Consider the following 27,164-nt stretch of genomic DNA (forward strand, 5'->3'; position numbering starts at 1 on the left):
GTGGCTATCACATCAGCTAGGAGGGTATCAGAGTTGCAGGTGTTGTCTTATAGGTCACCATTTTTGGAGTTCTGTAAGAATCGTGTGGTGTTGCGTACAGTACCGTCCTTTCTTCCCAAGTTGTTGCCTGTGCTTGGTTCTTCAGGGTCAGAGGAGCAGCAACGTTTGAAGTGTCTCGATATCAAGCGGGCTCTGAAGCATTACTTGAGGGCTACAGAGGAATTCCATTGTACAGATCATTTGTTACTTTTGATTGGTTGTTTCTGCAAAGATCTTATGGCTTCTAAGCCTACTATTTCCTGTTGGCTCAAGGAAGTGAATGCTTCGGCTTATCTTCTTTCGGGTAAGCCTATACCAGAGGGAGTTAAAGCCCACTCTACAAGAGGTCAGGCGGTGTTATGGGCAGAGCGCTGCTTAGTTCTGCCTCTGGACGTTTGTAAGGCGGCGACTTGGTAGTCTTTGCATTCGTTTTCCAAGCACTATCGGTTGGATTTTCAGAGTCTGCAGGAGGCCATGTTTGGTTCTAAAGTCCTTACAGTGGATTTGAATTTACTGCTTTGTTACTTCCCATCAGTCACATTCTGGGCTGGTCTGGAGGGATGCTAATGAAGGAGAAAATTAGACCATACCTGCTAATTTGCTTTCCTTTAGTCCCTCCGGACTGGCCCAGATTCCTCCCTTGATGCGTTTTGTTTCTTTTTGTGTTCGGTGGTTCCAGTTTCCTTGGGAGCTGTGTTCGTTTGCTGTTACGTATTTGAAAAAACAAAACAAAAAAACAACAATGGATTTCAATTACAGTGTCCGGCATGCGAGGGCATGTTGGCGGACGCATTCACAGTGTGGCACATGCTCAGTGTTAGCATGGTGCTGGCAGTTGCTCAGGCTTTTCGGATGCACAGATGGTATTTTTTGTTTCTTCTTGCTTTCTTCCTTCTGCTTTGGTAAGATAATACTGGATCTTTCTCTGGCTGGCAAGGGCTCTTATTGGCTCTTTCTCTAGAGCCACAGTTTCTCAGTCTCCACCTGCTGGAAGGCGTGCACAACCTATCAGTCGCATTCTGGGCCAGTCCTGAGGGACTAAAGGAAAGCAAATTAGCAGGTGAGATCTAATTTCTCCTTGCTCATGTTTGATCTATTCTAACTGTATACCGCTTTGAGTGAATTCCTTCAAAAAGGCAGTAAATAAATCCTAATAAATAAAATATATACACATCAAAGTGTATATTAATATTTAGACAATATAACGAAACACTGCATCTCCTATCCAGGGCCTGCAGAGCAAACGAAAAAAAAAGGAAAAAGGGGTTATGACACTACTAGCTCAAACGCCCTCCTCCCCCAATAAAAAAAAAAAAAAGGGCAGAAAACCTCCTTTGCATGTTTGTAGATGTGGAGGTGTATTTTCAAAGCACTTAGACTTACAAAGTTCCATAGGTTACTATGTAACTTTGTAAGTTTAAGTGCTTAGAAAATACGCCTCCAGGTAACTTTAAGTCTAAAGTGCTTTGACAATGAGCCCCATAGAATTGTTTGAGACAGTCATTTTCGTCTTAGGTAGTTATCTCCTTACTAATGACTGTTACTTTGTTTAGTTACATGAGAATATTCATGATACAGATGGTGCACTTCTTTAATTATTCAAAGTGGGGATTAAGTTTCAGTGTCATGCGATTGACACAGCTGATTTGAAGAGAATGTTTCCATTTATTGATACTTCACATTGTCTTCCACGTGAGATTGCTCTATGCTCCCTCTGGAGGTGGGAGGCAGAGAGCTGTGGGTCCTAAAAGTTGAGCACACCAGGAGCTTGTGACTGGGTAGAGATTAATTTTATTCTGCTGGAGTAAAGACAGTGTGTACCTGGATTTAATTGCTTAAAAAGTTACTGTTCATACATTACTGTATTTCTCTCAGACCCCTAGATGTATCTATTTCAGAGACACATTTTTACACACAAATTGTGATTGACTCTTCCTCTTCACTGTATCTATCTGATATCATTATACAGTAATCCTTGCTACTGCTCTTCTATACCAGCACAAGAAGTATAAAATATGGACAGTTCTTTTTCATGGTTGTGTGACATATTACATAGAAGCTTGGATCTGGAAAGATGAATTTGTTGTCTTCGTTAGTATCATTGCTACTGAGACTGGTGATACCTTAGAATCTCAGGTATATGGTTGCCTAAGCCTTGGTTCACTTTGGCAGATGCAGTATGAACAACAGATTGAACATTTTTGTCTTTGTTTTCTAGCATAGTAGATTTCTTATCCAAAAAACACACAGTAATATGATAAGGAAATGCTGTTCTGAAACCTTTGTTTTGTTGATATTTATTTTCCTTTTTTTTTCCTAGCTGGAACGAGGGGACTTCCTCTCAGAAGAGTGGAAAGAGAGAATAGCAAATACAAGGTACATGACCTATGAGCCCTGGAAACTGTTTTATCTGTGCCACCTCTAGTCAATGGTATGGAAGTTGGGTGGGGGAGGGACTAGAGGGCTGCATGGGAATGGATTTACTGGGAATCCCATGGGGATCCCCTCCAAGTCCATGGGACTCCCGCTGGGATCTCTTCCAGGTCTGTGGGGATGGATGCAGGTACTGTGGGGTTCCCGCAAAAGTGTAGTGCCAGGCCAACCTTTTCTTTTGGCTTGGCAATTATAATAGCACTAAAAAAATTAATGGATGTGGTTGATAGCATTGATATCCCCATAATCACTGAGAGGGGAAGTTATCATCATAGGCTACTGTTAAGTTGGGTTATGTTACCACGTCGGGTTATTTTAGCATGGGATATGGGTAGGGATGGAGGAGATTCCAGTGGGAGACAGGTGAAATTTCTGTTACTGTGCAACTCTCTAGGTGGGATTAGTCCAAATGAAGTGGCAAACTTTAAACAGAAGTGAAGGTGGTGCTGCTTTTTCAGATTTGTTCAATGCTTAAAAATAATGGTGATTCTTTGTAACATATATAACATAGTAACATAGTAGATAACGGCAGAAAAAGACCTGCACGGTCCATCCAGTCTGCCCAACAAGATAAAATCATATGTGCTACTTTTTGTGTATACCCTACTTTGATTTGTACCTGTCCTCTTCAGGGCACAGACCATATAAGTCTGCCCAGCACTTTCACCGCCTCCCAACCACCAGTCCCGCCTCCCACCACTGGCTCTGGCACAGACCGTATAAGTCTGCCCAGCACTATCCCCGCCTCCCACCACCGTCTCTGGCACAGACCGTATAAGTCTGCCCAGCACTATCCCCGCCTCTCAACCACCAGCCCCACCTCCCACCACCGGCTGTGGCACAGACCTATAAGTCTGCCCAGCACTATCCCCGCCTCCCAACCACCAGCCCCGCCTCCCACCACCGGCTCTGCCACTCAGTCTCGGCTAAGCTCCTGAGGATCCATTCCTTCTGATCAGGATTCCTTTATGTTTATCCCACGCATGTTAGAATTCCGTTACCGTTTTCATTTCCACCACCTCCCTCGGGAGGGCATTCCAAGCATCCACTACTCTCTCTGTGAAAAAATACTTCCTGACATTTTTCTTGAGTCTGCACCCCTTCAATCTCATTTCATGTCCTCGCGTTAAGTGATATGATTCAATGAGGCCATAGAAAGGAAAATGTACCACCCTTTGTAGTTTTGTGGAAGCATTTTAGGTAAGTTGTAATTATCCTATTCCACCGATAGAGGTGGTTTCTTGTAATAACCCACATTTTCTAGATGTTTCCTATTAGGCAGCGTTTAGTGAACTGCAGTGCAAGATTACATAAGTCAAAGATGATGAAAAGATGGGGAAAAAGGACATCCACAGCAGTATAGTAATGATCACTTTGAGAGAGAGTCCGATGCATCCATGTTTCGGGCATACATTGATGTCCAGACTTCCAGATATCACAAAAAATGGAGAAATGCACTTCTCAAAATCAAGGGACCCTTCTGCTTTATGATACCCTAATGCGACTGTTCCACAAGAACCTATCTTCCCACAACATCATTTTGTATTTGTTCACACCGGAGTCTGTGAACGCCTCTCCGGTACTATGTAAGCCACATTGAGCCTGCAAATAGGTGGGAAAATGTGGGATACAAATGCAATAAATAAGGGATATGTAGCATCCCTTCAGAGAACATGACTTGTGCTAGTATTCTGTTGCACTCTCTCCAGCATTGTCTTAAAGTATCTTGTCTTCCCAATAAGTTTTCTCATTTGCTTGAATATATTAACAGATGTAAAAGTAAAGTAACACTTAAGGTAGCTTTGAAATCTCTTTATTTACCAAGAAACAGTGGGAGTACTAAGCTCTTCTACCAGCTCATTGCCATTTTTCATAGTATAGGGTTAGGCAAAATCCAGTAACCCTCTAGAGTTTTTTTTGCTGTGTTCTCAGCAACCATTTAGAATTTCGTTGTGAAATTTTATAGCTTTCTCCAAGGACAAGCAGGCTGCTTGTTCTCCCGATTGGGTGACGTCCATGGCAGCCCCAGGATCGGAAGTTCTTCCTAGCAACAGAAGTTTGCTAGCTCTCGCGTGTCCCGCACGAATCGCGCATGCGCGACCGTCTTCCCGCCCAAAGCGCGAGCGTGCTCCTCAGTCTCTCTTTTTCCACGGTTCAGAATGGCCATGTATCGTACGTTCTCTGCCCCAGAGAGGCCTTCGCTGCGTTCTTCATCGTGCTTTTTCGCCTTTTCGGCTTGTTTCTTCTTACCTCGTGTGTTTCTTTGTAAAAAAAAAAAAAAAAAGTTGTGTTTGTTTCCGTTACTTCATAGAAATTTCCCCGTAAGTTTCTTTTCTTTTGCATGAGTGGCTTTTTTTGCCGCCTGTGCGGGCCTTGTTTCCCCCTTTTTCGGTGCCCTTTTTCGGCATCATCGCGTTCGACCTCGCCGGCGCGATTTTTCCGCCCATGTCATCGAAGTCTGCCAGCGGCTTCAAGGAGTGCACGCGGTGCAACCGGACGATCTCGCTCACTGATAGGCACATTTCGTGTCTTCAGTGTCTCGGGGCGGGTCATCGCCCTAACGCGTGTACTTTGTGCCTCCAGCTCAAGAAGAGGACCCAGGCGGCGAGATTGGCTCCGTGGAACATTCTGATCGGAGCCTCGTGCGGTCCTTCGACGTTGACGGAGCCAGCGGTATCGATGTCGGCATCGGAGGGTGCATTGACGTCTGGAGCGCAGGTGATGGCTGTCCAGAGGTCCCATGCTGGTAGCAGTGAGCCATCGAGTGGGTCTCCACCTGCCTCGAGGGCTCATGCGGTACAGGCCCCCCGGGACCGACCACCTTTGGACCCGGCCCCGAGGAGACGTCTGGATTCCACGTCTTCCTTTTTGGTACCGGGAGGTACCGCTGGCGCACTTCGAGCGAAGGCGAAGAAGCATCGCCATCGGTCACCTTCCCGTCACGGTACCGAGAGCTCCGGGACACCGAGGGATTCGGTACCCGCAAAGCGTCGACACTGGGAGGACCGCTCTCCCTCCATACAGGAGGTGTTGATGCGCTCTGCTCCGGACAGCCCGGTACTACCTCCGTTCCCCAGGCAGGTTCTGACTTCGTCGCTGGTACCGGCCCCACTGCCTTGCTCGACAGCCACTCTGGATGAGCGCCTCAGAGCCATACTTCCAGAGATTCTGGAAGGGCTGCTGCGACCACCTGCTCTGGTTCCGTCGGTACCGTCAAGAGATGCGGCAGTTGGCTCTCCGCCCGTGGTGAGGACGGTGACGCTGGTACCGCTTGCCCATCGGCCTCTGCTGCCACCCAGGTTGGCTCCCCTTTGATGTCACTGGAGGGAGCTTCATCGCCGGTGGTGCCGGGAGTCTTCTTCTCGGCACCGCCATCGAGGACTTAGTTCTTCGGCGTCGAGACGGGCTCGGCTTCAGACTGAAGTTTGTGAACTTGTGTCCGATACCGACGGTGAGGCCTCGTGGGAGGCAGAGGAAGATCCCAGATATTTCTCTGACGAGGAGTCTTGTAGTCTTCCTTCTGATCCCACCCCTTCGCCAGAGAGAAAGCTTTCTCCCCTGGAGAGTCTGTCTTGTCATTTGTCCGGGAAATATCTACGGCCATTCCTTTCCCAGTGGTTAGTGAGGATGAGCCCAGAGCTGAGATGTTCGAGGTCCTGGACTATCCTTCGCCACCTAAGGAATCGTCCACTGTTCCCCTTCATAATGTCCTAAAGCAGACATTGATGGTGAACTGGGCGAAACCCTTAAGTAATCCCCCTATTCCCAAAAAGATTGAGTCCCAGTATCGGATCCATGGGGACCCGAAGTTGATGAAGACCCAGTTGCCTCATGACTCTGTTGTGGATCTGGCTCTCAAGAATGTCAAGAGTACTAGGGATTATGCCTCGGCGCCCCCAGGGCGGGAGTTTCGCACTCTGGACTTGTTTGGGAGGAAGGCCTACCATTCTGCTATGCTCGTGTCCAAGATCCAATCCTCCCAGCTCTACATGAGCATCCACATGCGGAACAATGTGCAGCAGCTGACGGACTTGGTCGACAAGCTCCCGTCGGAGCAGGCCAAGCCTTTTCAAGAGGTGGTCAGGCAGCTGAAGGCGTGTCGCAAATTCCTATCCAGGGGTGTTTATGACACTTTTGATGTTCTGTCCATGGCCACTGCTCAAGGTATAGTAATGCGCAGACTCTCATGGCTGCATGGCTTTGACCTGGGGAATAGAGTCCAGCAGGGGATTGCGGATGCTCCTTGCCGGGGGATAACATTTTTGACGATCGGGTTGAACAGGTGGTAGAACAGCTCCACCAGCGGGATACCGCATTCGACAAGCTCTCCCACTGGACGCCTTCAGCATCTACTTCAACAGGTAGACGTTTTTATGGAGGAAGGAGGAATGCTTCTTACGCTTATAGTAAGCGTAGGTACAATCTACCTGCCCACCAGCCTGCTCAGGCTAAGCCCCAGCACGCTTGTTCACGTCAACAGCGTGCGCCTCCTAAGGCCCCTGCAGCTCCCCAGCAAAAGCAAGGGACGGACTTTTGACTGGCTCCAGACGAGCATAGCCGAGATAAAAGTGTCTGTACCAGACGATCTGCTGGTCGGGGGGGAGGTTAAAGTTTTTTCACCAAAGGTGGCCTCTTGTAACCTCCGACCGTTGGGTTCTTCAAATAGTCCGGCTAGGATACGCCCTCAATTTGATCTCAAAACCTCCAAATTGCCCTCTGGGAGCTCAGTCTTTCAGCTTCCAGCACAAGCAGGTACTTGCAGAGGAACTCTCCGCCCTTCTCAGCGCCAATGCGGTCGAGCCCGTGCCACTGGGGCAGGAAGGGCTGGGATTCTATTCCAGGTACTTCCTTGTGGAAAAGAAAACAGGGGGGATGTGTCCCATCCTAGAGCTAAGGGCCCTGAACAAATATCTGGTCCGAGAAAGGTTCAGCATGTTTTCCCTGGGCACCCTTCTCCCCATGAATCAGAAAAACGATTGGCTATGCTCTCTGGACTTAAAGGATGCTTCTCCGAGGACAAGCAGGCTGCTTTTTCTCACTGATGGGTGACGTCCACGGCAGCCCCTCCAATCGGAAACTTCTCTAGCAAAGTCCTTTGCTAGTCCTCGCGCGCACCGCGCATGCGCGGCCGTCTTCCCGCCCGAAACCGGCTCGAGCCGGCCAGTCTTCTTTTGTCCGCACTCGGTACGGTCGTGTTTTCGCCGTGTCGAGCCCCGGAAAGTCGACCTCGCGCGTCCAAATTTATCTTGACGTGTTTTTTTCTTCGGAAAAGTCTTTCAAGTGTCGGGAAGTGCTCTGGAACCCCCCCCCCCCCGGGTTTCGTGTTAATCCTCCCCGTACTTCCAGCTTTTTGCCCCGATAAGTTTTCTTTCGTCGTCGGGGTAGGCCTCTTTTCGGCCTCGGTCGAGATTTTCTCCCTTACAAATTTTTTGGTGCTCTTTTTCCGTCATTTCGGACTTTGATTTCGCCGGCGCGATTTTTCCGCCCATGACATCGAAGCCTTCCAGCGGCTTCAAGAAGTGCACCCAGTGCGCCCGGGTTATCTCGCTCACTGATCGACACTCGTCGTGTCTTCAGTGTCTGGGGGCCGAGCACCGCCCTCAGAACTGCAGTCTGTGTTCCCTGCTTCAAAGGCGGACTCAGGTAGCGAGACTAGCCCAGTGGAACGTGTTGTTCTCAGGCTCTTCGTCGGCATCGGCACCGGGATCTTCGAGTGCATCGACGTCGTCAGCGTCCAGACCATCTTCCTCGGCCGCCCCTGCATCGAGTGCATCGAGGCATCGGGCCTCTGCATCGGCGCCGAGACATCGGATAGCTGCATCGTCGTCGGTGGTACCGGGACCTCGTCTGCTGATGTCGTCGGATGGTGGTGCATCGTCAGGAGTGCAGGTGAGGGCTGTCCATTCCCCTGCTGGTGGCGGTGAGCCTTCGGGTGGGTCTCCTCCTACCCTGAGGGCTCCTGCGGTACAGCCCCCCCGAGACCGACCTCCTTCGGCCTCGGCCCCGAGGAAGCGACGGCTGGATTCTACTTCCTCCTCGTCGGTGCCGGGGAGCTCTGGTGACATGCTTCGGAAGAAATCGAAGAAGCATCGACACCGGTCGCCTCCCCGCGTCGGCACCGAGAGCTCTGGGTCGCCGAGGGAGTCGGCACCCAGCAGGCATCGGCACCGAGAGGACCGCTCACCCTCTGTTCAAGAGGTGTCGATGCGCTCCACTCTGGACAGCCCGGAACAGCCTCCTCGCCCGGAACAGGTTCTGACGTCGACGCCTGCATCGACCTCTTTGCCTTTCTCTGCAGCCGCTCTGAACGAGAGCCTCCGGGCCGTTCTCCCAGAGATTCTGGGAGAGCTGTTGCGCCCTACCCCTCCGGTACCGGCGGTGCTTGCGCCTCCGGTACCGTCGAGCGTGGCGCCGGCTGGCCCATCGCCCGGGGTGAGGTCCCGACGTCGGTACCGCGTGCGGTACCGACTGCGGCCACCTCCCAGGAGGGCTCCCCGACTACATCGGCGGAGGGAGCTTCGCCGATGCGGGCGAGGGAGTCTACCTCTCGACGCCCCCATCGTGGACGTGGCTCCACTGAGTCGAGCCGGGCGAGGTTGCAGACACAGGTTCGTGAACTTGTGTCTGACACCGAGGGTGAGGCCTCGTGGGAGGAAGAAGAAGACCCCAGATATTTCTCTGACGAGGAGTCTGAGGGTCTTCCTTCTGATCCCACTCCCTCTCCTGAAAGACAGCTTTCTCCTCCTGAGAGTCTGTCTTTCGCTTCCTTTGTCCGGGAGATGTCTACGGCCATCCCCTTCCCGGTGGTTGTGGAGGACGAGCCCAGGGCTGAAATGTTTGAGCTCCTGGACTATCCTTCTCCACCTAAGGAAGCGTCCACTGTTCCCTTGCACCATGTCCTAAAAAAGACATTGCTTGCGAACTGGACAAAACCTCTAACTAATCCCCACATCCCCAAGAAGATCGAGTCCCAGTACCGGATCCATGGGGACCCAGATCTGATGCGCACCCAGTTGCCTCATGATTCTGGAGTTGTGGATCTGGCCCTAAAGAAGGCTAAGAGTTCTAGGGAGCATGCTTCGGCGCCCCCGGGCAAGGACTCTAGAACCTTAGACTCCTTTGGGAGGAAGGCCTACCATTCCTCTATGCTCGTGGCCAAAATCCAGTCTTACCAGCTCTACACGAGCATACACATGCGGAACAATGTGCGGCAGTTGGCGGGCTTGGTTGATGCTCTTCCCCCTGAGCAAGCCAAGCCTTTTCAGGAGGTGGTCAGGCAGCTGAAGGCGTGCAGAAAATTCCTGGCCAGAGGGGTGTATGACACCTTTGATGTTGCGTCCAGGGCCGCTGCTCAAGGTGTGGTGATGCGCAGGCTCTCATGGCTGCGTGCCGCCGACCTGGAGAATAGACTCCAGCAGCGGATTGTGGACTCGCCTTGCCGTGCGGACAACATTTTTGGAGAGAAAGTCGAGCAGGTGGTAGAGTCTCTCCACCAGCGGGACACCGCATTCGACAAGTTCTCCCGCCGGCAGCCTTCAGCATCTACCTCTACAGGTAGAAGATTTTTTGGGGGAAGGTAGACTGTTCCCTATGCTTCTGGTAAGCGTAGGTACAATCCTCCTTCTCGACAGCCTGCGGCCCAGGCTAAGCCCCAGCGCGCTCGCTCTCGTCAGCAGCGTGCGCCTCAGCAGGGCCCCGCGGCTCCCCAGCAAAAGCAAGGGGCGAGCTTTTGACTGGCTCCAGCAGAGCATAGCCGACATCCAAGTGTCAGTGCCGGGCGACCTGCCGGTCGGGGGGAGGTTGAAAGCTTTTCACCAAAGGTGGCCTCTCATAACCTCCGATCAGTGGGTTCTGCAAATAGTCCGGCAAGGATACACCCTCAATTTGGCCTCAAAACCTCCAAATTGTCCACCGGGAGCTCAATCCTACAGCTTCCAGCACAAGCAGGTACTTGCAGAGGAACTCTCTGCCCTTCTCAGCGCCAATGCGGTCGAGCCCGTGCCATCCGGGCAAGAAGGGCTGGGATTCTATTCCAGGTACTTCCTTGTGGAAAAGAAAACAGGGGGGATGCGTCCCATCCTAGACCTAAGGGCCCTGAACAAATATCTCGTAAAAGAAAAGTTCAGGATGCTTTCCCTGGGCACCCTTCTCCCCATGATTCAGCAAAACGATTGGCTATGCTCTCTGGACTTGAAGGATGCCTACACACACATCCCGGTACTGCCAGCTCACAGACAGTATCTGCGATTTCAGTTGGGCACACGCCACTTCCAGTACTGTGTGCTACCCTTTGGGCTCGCCTCTGCGCCCAGGGTGTTCACAAAGTGCCTAGCTGTGGTAGCAGCGGCACTTCGCAGGCTGGGGGTGCACGTGTTCCCATATCTCGACGATTGGCTGGTGAAGAACACATCCGAGGCAGGAGCCCTGCAGTCCATGCAGATGACTATTCGCCTCCTGGAGCTACTGGGGTTTGTGATAAATTATCCAAAGTCCCATCTTCTCCCAGTGCAGAAACTCGAATTCATAGGAGCTCTGCTGGATTCTCGGACGGCTCGCGCCTATCTCCCAGAGACGAGGGCCAACAACTTGTTGTCCCTCGTCTCGCGGGTGCGAGCGTCCCAGCAGATCACAGCTCGACAGATGTTGAGATTGCTGGGCCACATGGCCTCCACAGTTCATGTGACTCCCATGGCCCGTCTTCACATGAGATCTGCTCAATGGACCCTAGCCTCCCAGTGGTATCAGGCTGCTGGGGGTCTAGAAGACGTGATCCACCTGTCCACGAGTTTTCTCGAATCCCTGTATTGGTGGACAATCTGGTCCAATTTGACTCTGGGACGTCCTTTCCAAATTCCTCAGCCACAAAAAGTGCTGACAACGGATGCGTCTCTCCTGGGATGGGGAGCTCATGTCGATGGGCTTCACACCCAAGGAAGCTGGTCCCTCCAGGAACGCGGTCTACAGATCAATCTCCTGGAGTTGCGAGCGATCTGGAACGCTCTGAAGGCTTTCAGAGATCGGCTGTCCCATCAAATTATCCAAATTCAGACAGACAACCAGGTTGCCATGTACTGTGTCAACAAGCAGGGGGGCACCGGATCTCGCCCCCTGTGTCAGGAAGCCGTCAGCATGTGGCTCTGGGCTCGCCGTCTCGGCATGGTGCTCCAAGCCACATATCTGGCAGGCGTAAACAACAGTCTGGCCGACAGACTGAGCCGGATTATGCAACCTCACGAGTGGTCGCTCAACTCCAGAGTGGTGCGCCAGATCTTCCAAGCGTGGGGCACCCCCTTGGTGGATCTCTTCGCATCTCGAGTGAACCACAAAGTCCCTCAGTTCTGTTCCAGGCTTCAGGCCCCCGGCAGACTGGCATCGGATGCCTTCCTCCTGGATTGGGGGGAGGGCCTGCTGTATGCTTATCCTCCCATTCCTCTGGTGGGGAAGACTTTGTTGAAACTCAGGCAAGACCGAGGCACCATGATTCTGATTGCTCCTTTTTGGCCGTGTCAGATCTGGTTCCCTCTTCTTCTGGAGTTATCCTCCGAAGAACCATGGAGATTGGAGTGTTTTCCGACCCTCATCACGCAGGACGAAGGGGCTCTTCTACATCCCAGCCTCCGGTCCCTGGCTCTCACGACCTGGATGTTGAGAGCGTAGACTTTGCCTCTTTGGGTCTGTCAGAGGGTGTCTCCCGCGTCTTGCTTGCTTCCAGGAAAGATTCCACTAAGAGGAGTTACTTCTTTCTGTGGAGGAGGTTTGCCGTCTGGTGTGACAGCAAGGCCCTAGCTCCTCGCTCTTGTCCTACACAGACCCTGCTTGAATACCTTCTGCACTTGTCTGAGTCTGGTCTCAAGACCAACTCTGTAAGAGTTCACCTTAGCGCAATCAGTGCATACCATTACCATGTGGAAGGTAAGCCGATCTCGGGACAGCCTTTAGTTGTTCGCTTCATGAGAGGTTTGCTTTTGTCAAAGCCCCCTGTCAAGCCTCCTACAGTGTCATGGGATCTCAATGTCGTTCTCACCCAGCTGATGAAACCTCCTTTTGAGCCACTGAATTCCTGCCATCTGAAGTACTTGACCTGGAAGGTCATTTTCTTGGTGGCAGTTACTTCAGCTCGTAGAGTCAGTGAGCTTCAGGCCCTGGTAGCCCAGGCCCCTTACACCAAATTTCATCATAACAGAGTAGTCCTCCGCACTCACCCTTAGTTCTTGCCAAAGGTCGTGTCGGAGTTCCATCTGAACCAGTCAATTGTCTTGCCAACATTCTTTCCCCGTCCTCATTCCTGCCCTGCTGAACGTCAGCTGCACACATTGGACTGCAAGAGAGCATTGGCCTTCTACCTGGAGCGGACACAGCCCCACAGACAGTCCGCCCAATTGTTTGTTTCTTTTGATCCCAATAGGAGGGGAGTGGCTGTAGGGAAACGCACCATATCCAATTGGCTAGCAGATTGCATTTCCTTCACTTACGCCCAGGCGGGGCTGGCTCTTGAGGGTCATGTCACGGCTCATAATGTTAGAGCCATGGCTGCGTCGGTAGCCCACTTGAAGTCAGCCTCCATTGAAGAAATTTGCAAAGCTGCGACGTGGTCATCTGTCCACACATTCACATCTCATTACTGCCTGCAGCAGGATACCCGACGCGACAGTCGGTTCGGGCAGTCAGTTCTTCAGAACCTGTTTGGGCTTTAGGATCCAACTCCACCCCCCGAGGGCCCTGTTTGTTCTGTTCCAGGCTGCACTCTCAGTTAGTTGGTAAATTTTTTAGGTCAATCTCAGTTATGTCCTCGCCGTTGCGAGGCCCAATTGACCATGGTTGTTGTTTTGAGTGAGCCTGGGGGCTAGGGATACCCCATCAGTGAGAACAAGCAGCCTGCTTGTCCTCGGAGAAAGCGAATGCTACATACCTGTAGAAGGTATTCTCCGAGGACAGCAGGTTGATTGTTCTCACAAACCCGCCCGCCTCCCCGTTGGAGTTGTGTCTTCCCTTGAAGTGTATTGTCTTGCTACATACTGGACTGGCCGGCTCGAGCCGGTTTCGGGCGGGAAGACGGCCGCGCATGCGCGGTGCGCGCGGGCGCGCGAGGACTAGCAAAGGACTTTGCTAGAGAAGTTTCCGATTGGAGGGGCTGCCGTGGACGTCACCCATCAGTGAGAACAATCAGCCTGCTGTCCTCGGAGAATACCTTCTACAGGTATGTAGCATTTGCTTTATACTCACATCCCAATACTACCAGCTCGCAGTATCTTCGATTCCGTCTGGGAACAGGGCATTTTCAGTACTGTGTGCTACCCTTTGGTCTCGCCTCTGCGCCCAGAGTGTTCACAAATGCCTGGCAGTAGTGGCGGCCTCTTTGCGTAGAGTGGGAGTGCATGTGTTCACTTATCTCGACGATTGGCTGGTGAAGAACACCTCGGAGGCAGGAGCTCTACAGTCCATGCAGCTGACTGTTCAACTCCTGGAGCTACTAGGGTTTATGATAAATTATCCAGTCCCACTTCTTCCAGTGCAAAAACTAGAATTCATAGGAGCTCTGCTGGATTTCCAGACTGCTCATACCTACTTCCCCGAAGTGAGGACAATCTCCTGTCCCTTGTTTCCTGGGTACGAGTGTCTCAGCAGATCACAGCTCGACAGATGTTGAAATTGCTCGGCCACATGGCCTCCACAGTTCATGTGACTCCCATGGCCCGTTTTCACATGAGATCTGCTCAATGGACCCTAGCTTCCCAGTGGTTCCAAGCCACCGGGGATCTAGAAGACGTGATCCGGTTGTCCACAGTTTTTCTCAACTCCCTGCATTGGTGGACAATTCGCTCCAATTTGACTTTGGGGCGTTCCTTTCTAATTCCTCAGCCGCAAAAGTGCTGACTACGGATGCGTCTCTCCTGGGTTGGGGGGGCTCATGTCGATGGGCTTCACACCCAAGGATGTTGGTCCTTCCAGGAGACAGGGTTTCAAATCAACCTCCTGGAGTTACGAGCGGTCTGGAACGCGCTAAAGGCTTTCAGAGATCGGCTATCCAACCAAATTATTCAAATTCAGACAGACAATCAGGTTGCCATGTATTGCATCAACAAGCAGGGGGGCACCGGATCTCGCCCCTGTGTCAGGAAGCCGTCAGGATGTGGCTTTGGGCTCGCCAGCATGGCATGTTTCTCTAAGCCATGTATCTGGCAGGCGTAAACAATAGTCTGGCCGACAGGTTGAGCAGGATAATGCAACCTCACGAGTTGTCTCTCAACTCGAGAGTAGTTCGCAAGATCTTTCAAGCGTGAGGTACCCCCTTCGGAGATCTTTTTGCCACTCAGACCAATCACAAGGTCCCTCAGTTCTGTTCTAGACTTCAGGCCCACGGCAGGCTAGCGTTGGATGCCTTTCTCCTTCATTGGGGGAAGGGCCTCCTGTATGTGTATCCTCCCATGCCCTTGGTAGGGAAGACTTTGCTGAAACTCAAGTAGGATCGCCCCATTCTGGCCGCGTCAGATCTGGTTCCCTCTTCTCCTGGAGCTGTCCTCCAAAGAATCGTGGAGATTGGAGTGTTTTCCAACCCTCATTACACAGAACGAGGGGGCGCATCTGCATCCCAACCTCCAGTCTCTGGCTCTCACGGCCTGGATGTTGAGAGCGTAGACTTTGCCTCCTTGGGTCTTTCTGAGGGTGTCTTCCGTGTCTTGCTTGCTTCCAGGAAAGATTCCACGAAGAGGTGTTATGCGTTCAAATGGAAGAGGTTTGCCGTCTGGTGTGACAGCCGGGCCCTAGATCCTCGTTCTTGTCCTACACAGACCCTCCTTGAATACCTTCTGCACTTGTCTGAGGCTGGTCTTAAGACCAACTCTGTAAGAGTTCATCTTAGCGCTGTTAGTGCTTTTCATTACCATGTAGAGGGTAAGCCTATCTCGGGACAGCCTTTGTTCCCTTTATGAGAGGTTTGCTTTTGTCCAAGCCCCCTATCAAGCCTCCTACTGTGTCATTGGATCTCAATGTCGTCCTCACCCAGGTGGTGAAACCTCCTTTTGAGCCACTGAATTCTTGCCATCTGAAGTACTTGACCTGGAAGGTCATTTTCTTGGTGGCAGTCACTTCAGCTCGTAGAGTCAGTGAGCTTCAAGCCTTGGTAGCTCATGCTCTTTATACCAAATTTCATCATAACGGAGTAGTCCTCCGCACTCACCCTAAGTTCTTGCCAAAGATGGTGTCGGAGTTCAATTAACCAGTCAGTTGTCTTTCCAATATTCTTTCCCCGGCCTCATACCCGCCCTGCTGAACGTCAGTTGCACACATTGGACCGCAAGAGAGCATTGGCCTTCTATCTGGAGCGGACAAGCCCACACAGACAGTCCGCCCAATTATTTGTTTCTTTTGACCCCAATAGAAGGGGAGTCGCTGTCGGGAAACGCACCATATCAAATTGGCTAGCAGATTGCATTTCCTTCACTTATGCCCAAGCTGGGCTGACTCTTGAGGGTCATGTCACGGCTCATAGTGTTCGAGCCATGGCAACGTCAGTGGCCCACTTGAAGTCAGCTACTATTGAAGAGATTTGCAAGGCTGCGACGTGGTCATCTGTCCACACATTCACATCTCATTACTGCCTGCAGCAGGATACCCAATGCGACAGTCGGTTCGGGCAGTCAGTGCTGCAGAATCTGTTTGGGGTTTAGGATCCAACTCCACCCCCCTAGGCCCATTTTTATTCTGTTCCTGCCTGCACTCTCAGTTAGTTGTTGGTGTTTAGGTCAATCTCAGTTATGTCCTCGCTGTTGCGAGGCCCAATTGACCAATGTTTTTTGTTTTGAGTGAGCCTGGGGGCTAGCGGTACCCCAATCGTGAGACAAGCAACCTGCTTGTCCTCGGAGAAAGCGAGGTTACTAACCTGTAGCAGGTATTCTCCAAGGACAGCAGGCTGATTGTTCTCACAAACCTGCCCACCTCCCCTTTGCAGTTGTGTCTTCCCTTGTCTTTGCTTTGTATTTGACTGAGGAGCACGCTCGCGCTGCGGGCAGGAAGACGGTCGCGCATGCGCGATTCGCGCGGGACACTCGAGAGCTAGCAAACTTCTGTTGCTAGGAAGATCTTCTGATCCTGGGGCTGCCGTGGACGTCACCCAATCGTGAGAACAATCAGCCTGCTGTCCTCGGAGAATACCTGCTACAGGTTAGTAACCTCGCTTTATTTGTTGCTACTGTCTACATTTATGTGCCAAGTGGAAATAGATTATCTTTAAAAACAGTAAAGTTATAGAATTTTTAGCATGACCACCTAGTGATTTTCACTCTTTCAGAAATGTTTGCACTGTAAATGTACCACTATTTGAAAACAAAAAAAGGGGGTGCCAGCTTACTGTTGATGACATCACAGTGACTTAGACTTTTCTCTGGGGATCAATGTTGGAGCGCTATTGCAAGCTCCAGCCAAAGCCACAAAAAATTGAGGAATTTCTGTAGATGATCTGGGACAGCCTGTCCCAGGGACCGATCGACAAGGCTGTTAAGAACTTCCTAAAGCGACTGAAGGCCTCTGTGAAAGCTGGGGATAGACACTTTGAGCAACCTCAGTGACTTCGAAATTCTGACACATTAACTGTATCATTTGAATGATGTTACTTTACTGTGTTTTAGCTCTAACATTTTTAACACGCAAAAATCGCTAGTTAGTACCACTAAAATGTCAGTAACATCAACATGGCTTAAGATAATTAAATGTTATTTAATAGTAATATGTAAGTATAATGACTGACTACGTAAAATTTCTTGTTGAAATTCAAAATGTTTACTGAGAAAATGGCAGAATACCCTAGGGGGTTACTTTTTTGGGGGGTTGCTTTTTTGCCTTGCCTTTTTGATTTAGTAATGAAGCACTTGGAGCACACAGTAAGCCTGCATTCCCATCAGAACTGCTGAGCTCCCACTCTCAATGTAAGCCTATACTTTTAGAACTATTGAGCTCCCATTTATACAGAAGCCTACACTCTTATTAGAGCTGCTGAACTCCAACCTTCATTGTAGCCTGCTCTTAGGGAAGACTTTCCTCAGCTATCATCTACTATCTTTCATAACACAGTTTCAAACCAGGCAGACAGATGTGACATCAGCAAACACCTCTCACAATAGGCAGCCTGCTTCTGAGGCATCGTGCCAAAGGGGCACTCCCCTTTGTGAGCCCCTTCATGAGCAACTAGCAAAATCATACTAATAGCCTAAATATTATTGGGGCAAAAAGAGCAGACAGGAGCTGAACCTGCACTTACGATAACAGGGTCTGAAAGGGAGAAGAGGATGGAACAAATGACAATCAGCCTTGGGATGAAATATTGAAAACTCTAATAAAAGCATCAGTGTGATAGGACTTGACATGGGCTGTGTTTCGGTGGGCACAGCCACCTGCCTCAGGGGTCACATCAGACTGTATGAAAACATAAGTAATCAAATACAAGTATAGCTACAATAAATAAAAGTTCAAATACAAGTATAAGTGCAATAAATGAAAAGATAAAAACACATTAGAAAAAAGATAGATACATACGCTAAAATACAAATAGAGTATGGATCAGTGAGTCCTGTGCGTAGTATGTAAATAAAATAGTCCTGGCATTTTTTGGTAATATAAAGCATATGATAGAGTTTTATAAATAGCAAGAGGCACAGTCAGATAAAGAAAAGGTCTTAGTGCAATTAAAGAACCAAAATGATGAGAATGCATGCATGTGGAATACATACCTCCTAACTTGAAAGAGCATGGCATAAATTGAGATCCGATTGTATACTTGTGGAAATCTAGTCGCCGAAAATATAAATACGCTATCAAACAAGCAAAGCGGTCATACTTTCCGGAAAAACTTGCGTCAGCTGGCAAGGATGCTAAAAAACTCAGACGACTCTTGAATTCATTCGGAATGTAGCTACCAGAAAATAAAACTTCACACAGTATTGTAGCTTAAAATCAGGTCAAAGTAGTACAAAGAAGAGAAAGGCAATGATACTTTTGAATGAATCCATTGAGTCCACAAAGTATAGATAACATTCTGCAGCAGTAGTGTATGCAGTATCTGGTGTAATTGTCAGATCAGTCTGGTGCCGGCTGTACAGCGTAGGAAGGTGGTAGCAAGCGTCAGAGTTCTGATTCTGGACAGCAAGTGGTGTGGACATGCAGACTCTCAGTGGACCCTTGGACTAGTTCATAGGCAGGATTGGTGGTTTCTCAGGTGGACCCGATCTGCAAGTTGGTAGCAACAAATTGGCACAAATGGCAAGCCTGGCTCTGGTGGTATTATTGAGAAATAAAGAGACATCATCAGTATTCTGAGAGACAGAGAAAAATGGGGCAAAAGATATTATCCAGTTAAAAGTAATCTCTAAAGAAAAGTATACTGGGGAAAGGGACAAAATTCCGTACTGAATGTGGGGCAAAAAGGTTACACTCTGCCTGTAATTAATGTACTAAAATGTTGATTAGTGACAGAACACAAGTAGTTAATGTGTTTAGTATGGCATTCAGAAGAGAACACTCTTTTGTTAAATTTCACACACAACCAATATGTATTCAGGAGAGAAACTACTTCTACATACTGATTGTACTATCCACAAAATTAAAAAAATCAGGAATGGTCACTTATACTGAATGTATCTGATGGGTCACACAAAAACACACAAACAGACAAAAAACATAGTTTGAAGAGGCCATATATGAGTTCTGCCTTTTCGGATTCAGTAGTGTAGTGGACTTAATCTGCAAATAAACACATTATTTATACAAGATAAAATTTTGCATGGCATCCAAATGGATTACCAAAACAGTTTCTGTGAGCTCGTATATGCACAAATGAATAAAAGCATAGCATAGTCATTCCAGAAATAGAAAAAAGGTACAATTTTAAATGCTCTTAAATGCTCTTTTAGAGAATCTTTTACCTCTGCAGCTGGTAAGAGAAGCTCTTTGGAGCGCAACCATATAAAATTAAAAGTCAGAAAATATTTCTTTATATAAATTATCTGGATGGCATGTATGAATGAAACTCTGATTTCATAAAAATAAAAAAATCCTAAATTTGTAATTTGCAGTCTGAAAGGGAAAAAAACATTCAGAAATTAATTCACAAGGTCACATATCTCCACTGTTCTGGCTATTTCATTCTTAAGACCCTCATTCACAGATTCCTTCATATTTTCTCTGAGCAAGCAGGAAAAACCACCATTTCTTCCAAGGTTGGTACATGAACAGCAGTATGCAGAAATACCTGTGAACTAGAAATAAAAAAAAAAAAAAAAACAAGCCGCACAAGTCTGATGACTGAGCAACAAATTATTCAGTTGGTTCCCCTTAGTTTTTCACAAAGTACCCCTATCTGTGGTCTGAGAAGACACAAAACCTGCCTGACAAGAGGTCACAATAAATATAAAATGAGCTGAAATGCAGCATTAACTTTTCTGGTTCCTAGCTCTGTTGGTATTAACACTTTGTTTTAACATTTAAGTGTCAGGGCTGCTTGCTATTTGCAGAAATCTACAGATCTTACTTTGTTTTCAAGAAAAAAAACGCTTAGTGTCAATTAATGTTATCCTGTTAGTTCTAATTTTAAACTAAAAAAACTCCCTATAAAAAGGGATGGAACCACATTTGTCCTATCAATCTTGCAAAAAACAAACGTAATCATACTGGAATGTGGGCCAATTAATTTCCTAATAGCTTAAACACACTCTGAAAGTGACACTTAAGAATTTCTTTTAGCAAGCCTATCATGAAACAAACTTTTATCTAGAGACCGTAAACACAAAGGGCAAAGTAACATGGAGTTTGTATCAGGTAAACAACAGATTTGAACACCTACTAAGGCACACTTGTTTAACTCTACAGGGGGACAGAGCAGACTCTGCCCCTGTCATCAGTGTAGGAGAAAAAGTAATTTGATTTTTGCCAGCATGGCTGAAAGAGGAGCAGGGAAATACAGTTGAAAATGCAGGGAGAGAGAGGAGAAAGGAAAAGATCATGAATAATATTAGCCCTTAAGTGTCTCTACAAAATTCAGTTAATGGAGAGGATGCACAAACGCATAGTTTAGGATTTAAGCAGTCCAGCACTCAATCCTCAGGTAATCTTAGAAATACTGAGAAGTAGAGAGATACATTTTTTTGATCCTGTCAGTGCCCTATATATTAAGCACAAGTCTTTTAGCTGTGTTATTTTTTTTCTAAAGTTCTACCCTCCCCTACACTTTACTTAGACCTGTCAAACAACAAGATGCCTCAAAATACATATGAGCTGCACAAAGGTAAACAGAACAAAGAGGGTTCCTTTTACTGCTTCAATTCAAAGGTGTAACCAATATTTAAACTTCACAAAACAAACTTGTTTCCTGTAGTGTTTTTACATACTGATGAATATCTTCCCCTGGTGCCATCACCTTGCTAGATACATTGCTAAAATTGCGGGTGTCCCTGTATCGCTGTCTCAGGGCTTCCCAAAGCTTATTACGCATGGGACCAAACTCAGCACCATCGCTATCAGTGTTCTGTAATGTCACCCCTGGAAACCCTGCCATTCTAAAGATTTCATCGGTATTACCTCCTATCAATCTGGCTAGTAGTGCTTTCACATCGCCGACAGCTACCGTGTGGCCAGATGTGATCTGCTCAAATTTAGTAAGGACCTGCATACATTTTCTAGGTCCATAAAGGACCATGGGACATACTTTAACACAGGAGCTCCACTTCTATCCAAATTATTAGTCCTTAGTAAAGGATTCATTGATTTCAGCGAAGCTGACTCATGTGGGTGCTTAATTGCTACCATTGTTTTTCCCTGCGTGTCTGGATTCTGTTTGCCCCGGGTATTATTTGCAGGTACCTCTATCTGTTTCACTTTACTACTTCCTGGTTTCTGACTATCAATTTGTTCTATTCCAGCATCTTCCTGTCCTCCTTCTTCTCCACTCCCATCTTCCTTATCATTTACCTTTATAATTTTTCTAATTTCATTCTCCAATCCTCCCTCTTTTATCCACTGTTCTATATATTCATCCATCATTAAAGGTCCCTGTAATCCAGTAAGATTCAAGAATCCACATGCCCTGGTCCACACACTATCACCCTCATCTGTGTTAGGATATTCAATAGACACCTGCTTCACTGTTCTTTCAGGGGGAATGGGATCACACTGAGCTGACCCACTTGAAGTTGTGGGTACAGGAGCAGTGGGAGCCTGCCCTGCCTGTCCTATAGATGGCTGTATGTCCGGCAGTGCTTTAGGCTGTGCCAGTAGTTCTTTTTCAGTTCTATCCATAGCTGGGGCTGAGGGAATGGGTGCACTATACCCAGCAGCCGTAGGCCATATGGGCGGCTGCAGCTGATCTGGATGTTTGGAATCTGTAAGCTGTGCTGCAGACCCTTCCCCTACCATACATTGCTTGGAGACTGCCGCATAGGGCGGAGGGGTTTGGACTGCCTGATCATAACTACTGTTTGCCATATCACCTATCCGGTTGCGCCTCGCCGGATGAATACGTTCTTTAAGGTCCAAACACTTTTCCTTTGGTCGGTCGCTTGTCAAGGCCCACTCACTGGATATTAGCCGTTGCCACATGTGCACTTGTTAGCAGACGGCCGACTCTGGTCCAGTGCCGCCGTGCGGTCGAAGTCCACTCAGGTTCAACCAGACACGGGTTCAACCAGGCAGAAACACCACTTTGTTTGTGCTTTTCGTGCCGCCTCCAGAGTCTCTAATCACGGCTGGGCACTACTCACACAAATGCAATCCCCTCGACCGATACCTTAAAAGAACCAGACAACTGGTAGCACTATTTAGACTGCAACAAAGACAAAAAAGAGACCAAGGAAGCGCTTCCTGGGGTTAACACAGGTTTATTTAATTATCCAGAAATTAGGCTAAAAAAATAAGAAAATATTTAAGTCTAGTATAGAAAAGAGGAGAAAAAACATGAAAGGACAATGGAAATGGTCAGGTCAGGCTCTCCATCCCCTGGCATGGGGCAGAGTGCATTAGACTCTGACCAACTTCTTATCTGGCAAAGACATAATATATAGAACTTTCTTTCCCTTACAGTACAAAAGAGCAAGAGAGAGAAGAGGGCTTCCCTCACCTCCTCAATTAGTATCCCACAGTCAGTCAGGATCTCCCGTCAATAAAGAAATACATAGCATCTGTTTTGAGGAAAACATTTGGTCTGTTTGTCCATCTTTTACAGCTTTTCTCACACAAGGATATATTTCTCAGAACCTGTGATCTTTTATCTTAGTATTTCCCCTTATTCTAAAAGAGGAGACAAAAGTTAACTACTGCTTCCTTATAGAGGTAGGTGTTAGATTTATTTCTTGCCAGTTTGTCATGTTGCTGCCTGTCATAAAACCACTACCACTTGGTTCCACAGTGTTTGTTTCTCAGAGAGAGAGACAGTGTTTGATCTCTTCTGCAAGGTGTTTACCTGCTATGTCTCCACATAGTGGAAAAGAAGGTAGTTCTCTCCTGGATTGAAGAAGCCTTACTTCCAAGGGGCATGGGAAAAGAATTCTGTCACCTGAATTTCCCTGAGACTGGTCACACTTAATGGGTGAGATTGGGGGCAATTCAGATTTACAATTCACCTGGCTTGGCAAGAGGGGGGAGGTAAAGTGTAATTGCTATTCCAGCAAGCTCTGTTTCTCATGATTTGGAAGGAGAGAAGCCTTCATTCCTCTCTGTCCAATATGAGAAAATTAATTCTGTATATTAAATATTTGGAGGCCTTCCACCTCTGTATTAAATATTTGGAGGCCTTCCACCTCCTACAACAATCCTACAACACTAGATACAAGCAAAACTGTGTCCACGCAAACAGACTGTCCCTCTGCAGACAAACTTGCTACATATTTCCAGGAGAAAATCCAATTGTTAAGAAAATCACTATTCAGCAGTACTGCTGTTGTCAAGGACTTTCTCTTAACACTGGACTCACCCCCAGACCTATGCCCAGCAGACAGCAGCTGGACCGCCTTTTGCAGTGTATCAGTTGATAATGTAGCAAGAGTGCTATCCAAGTTCTCTAAGAAGCATTGTGATCTTGATATGTGCCCTGGTCATCTGTTAAAATCTGCTCCAGAATGCTTCATTGTTGATTTTACCTCTTTTCTAAACTTCATGCTTGAACAAGGTCTTTTTCCTTATGAGCATGGAAGCATTCTTCCCACTCCAATTCCCAAGAACCCAAAAATAAATGTTAATGTCATTTCAAATTATCAGCCAGTAGCATCCATCCCATTACTTATTAAAACCATGGAAAGTTTGGTCAACATTCAGCTAACTGACTATATGAAGAATTTCGACATTCTACATTGTTCACAATCGGGGTTCCGTCAGCAGTACAGTACAGAAATAGTACAGGTTACCCTTCTGTCTAATTTCAAAAGAGAAATATCCACTGGGAATAAAATCTTGTTACTCCAATTTGACATGTCCAGCGCGTTCGACATGGTGGATCATGAGCTTCTAATCTACCTGCTGGAGACATTCGGTATAAGTGGGAACGTGCTAAACTGGATCAAGGGTTTCTTATCCTCCCGTACCTACCAAGTCAAAGCTAATTCCATCATTTCTGCACCTTGGAAAGCCTATTGTGGTGTACCTCAAGGCTCACCCCTTTCTCTGACCCTTTTCAATGTTATGCTGATTCTGCTAGCAAAAGCATTATCTAAGTTTGGCCTTAACCCATTCATTTATGCGGACGATGTGACCATTTACATCTCGTTCAAGACAAAACACTAGCCGAAATCTCCGATAAAATAGACACCAGTTTTTCCATCATGGATTCCTGGGCAAAGGCGTTTCTGTTTAAACTCAATCAAGACAAAACACAATGTTTTATCCTTTCGTCCCAGTACAATAAAGTAGTTCAAAGTACACTCATCATTAAGGACCACAAACTTTCAATCTCCAGTAGCCTGAGAATCCTTGGAGTTGTGTTGGATAACCACTTACACCTGGACACTGAAGTGCAAGTCATCACAAAAAGAATGCTCCACGCAATGTGGAGGCTGAACCGTATCAGGCATTTCTTAACAAGGGAGCTTTTCCGTACCCTTCACTGGCTGGTCCTATCTCATATAGACTACTGTAGCGGGATATATGCTGGTTGCTGGGATTATATTCTGAAAAGGCTTCAGACAGCTCAAAGCACGGTTGCAAGGTTAATACTGGGAAAATCATGCTTTGTTCCCGCTCAACCACTACGCTTTCAACTACACTGGCTCCCTGTAAGAGGACGTATTGCATTTGAAATCTGCTCACTTACACACAAGATTATTTATGGAGACTCGCCCCTGAATATATGCTCAATCTAATCGATCTACCATCTAGTATCAGTAGTAAACAGTAGTTTACAAGTAGTAAACAAAACAGAGACCATAACAGACTGGATCACTGCAGACAACCTTGCCTTCCTATTCATCACTGAAACCTGGGTTCACAACCTTCAAGACCCTATAATCTTAGAATTATGCCCACCAGGATACAAAATTACACACTGGACAAGAAACGGAAAAAGAGGAGGAGGAATAGCCATAATATACAAATCCGAGTTCAACATCACAAACACAGCTGAATCCATACTGCCACAACTTGAAATCGCTTCCTTAAGAATCAGTCACCCAAAACTGCAGGAACACCTTAATGCAGTTATACTTTACAGACCACCAGGCAACTGGCGAGACTGCCAAACACACTTCATGGACTTTATCTCGAACACCTGTATCTCTTCCTCTAACCTCATCATAATAGTAGATATTAATCTACACCTGGAAGATCTCACCACAACAAGTACCCAAGACTGTAAAGAGTTCTTACAACTATGGGATCTACAAGGACAAAATACGCAACCAACACACAAAAAAGGACACACATTAGACATCATAACACACAAATTTGACCACGACGCAAACTTTACATTAACAAACACTAAATGGTCACCTATACTGTGGTCAGACCATTACAAAGCACATATCACCCTCCAATGGAGAATGAAAGACTTACCTAACAAACAAACACGAAAAACTTACACCACAAGAGGAAAAATAGATCCGGTTAAATTCTGGCAACAGATCTACATCGACGGATGGACAATAAAGACACAATCCAATTCCTCTCAAAATGGGATAATAGATGTAAATTAATACTAGACAACATTGCCCCAATCCAAACCAGAATCTCGCACAGAAAGAACTCAATACCATGGTTCAACAAAGAACTGAAAAAACTCAAAACACAAGTTAGGAAACTAGAACGGGCGTGGAACAAAAAGAAAGATTATCCCACTCTCAATGCTTGGAAGCAACTCCGAAGGAAATTTAAATATACCATAAGAGAAACCAAAAGACAATACTACAAAACTGAAATTGGACCAAATTACAAAGACACACACAAACTCTTCCAACTCGTGAATGAATTATTAGATACCATTCCAGTCACCAACAACAGCAAAGACATACCAGGAGCTGATGACTTGGCGAAGTACTTCAAGGAGAAAATCGTACAACTGCGACTCAAAATACCTGACAGCCCCATCGATTACATTGCACTCCTAGACTGCCTAGACCCAGACCCTAGAGTTTAACCAGCAGACAGTATCTGGACTGAATTCACAATACTACCAGAAGACCTTATTTCAAAAACGCTTAAAAGATTCGCCAAATCTCACTGCAAATTAGATATATGCCCAAACAACCTCATGAAGTCGGCCCCTCAACAGTTTATAACGGACCTAACAAACCATGTGAACTTTGTGCTACAAAATGGACTCTTCCCAAGTGAGAGAGGTAACATTTTACTCACCCCCATACCCAAGGATGCAAAGAAAAATGCTAATGAACTAACGAACTATAGACCAGTAGCATCCATTCCTTTAATAACCAAAATAACAGAAGGTATGGTGACCAAACAACTCACAGAGTCTCTAAATAAGTTCTCAATATTACACGATTCCTAATCAGGATTTCGCTCTAATCACAGCACTGAAACTGTACGAGTTATGCTCATGACCAAACTCAAACAATTGATAGCAAACGGGAATAACATACTACTGTTACAATTTGACATGTCAAGCGCATTTGACATGGTTGACCATGGAATTTTACTACACATCCTTGAATACTTCGGAATCGGAGGCAACGTTCTCAATTGGTTTAAGGGGTTCATAACTACACGCTCTTATCAAGTGACATCAAATTCGATTACATCAGCTACATGGACACCTGAATGCGGAGTTCCACAGGGATCCCCTCTCTCACCGACCATATTCAACCTAATGATGACACCCTTGGCCAAACTACTATTGAATCAGAACTTAAACCCATATATATACGCTGATGATGTAACGATCTTCATCCCATTCAAACAAGATCTAAGGGAAATCTCCAATGAAATCAAGCAAAGCCTACACATCATGAATTCCTGGGCAGATGCATTTCAGCTGAAACTTAATGCAGAAAAAACCCAATGCCTAGTACTCACCTCGCAATACAATAAGAATAAATTCACCACCATCAACACACCTAAACTAGATCTACCAGTTTCGGACACCCTAAAAATTCTTGGCGTCACCATTGATCGACACCTAACACTTGAAAACCACGTGAAAAACATAACTAAAAAGATGTTTCATTCAGTGTGGAAACTAAAAAGAATTAAACCATTTTTTCCAAGGACTG

General features: G+C 47.2%; 1 protein-coding gene across 2 annotated transcripts in view; it reads left to right on the top strand.

Annotated features, from left to right (window-relative positions):
- The window catches only part of DOT1L (DOT1 like histone lysine methyltransferase), a 642,515-nt gene that overhangs the window by 290,275 nt on the left and 325,076 nt on the right, over positions 1–27,164 (top strand). For both annotated transcript variants that reach the window (XM_030219845.1, XM_030219846.1), the window contains exon 8: positions 2,360–2,415. In XM_030219845.1, coding sequence (XP_030075705.1) covers positions 2,360–2,415 — 56 coding nt within the window. The remainder of the gene's footprint in view (positions 1–2,359; positions 2,416–27,164) is intronic.

This window comes from Microcaecilia unicolor, chromosome 11 (genome assembly GCF_901765095.1).
Source record: "Microcaecilia unicolor chromosome 11, aMicUni1.1, whole genome shotgun sequence".
Classification (NCBI taxonomy): domain Eukaryota; kingdom Metazoa; phylum Chordata; class Amphibia; order Gymnophiona; family Siphonopidae; genus Microcaecilia; species Microcaecilia unicolor.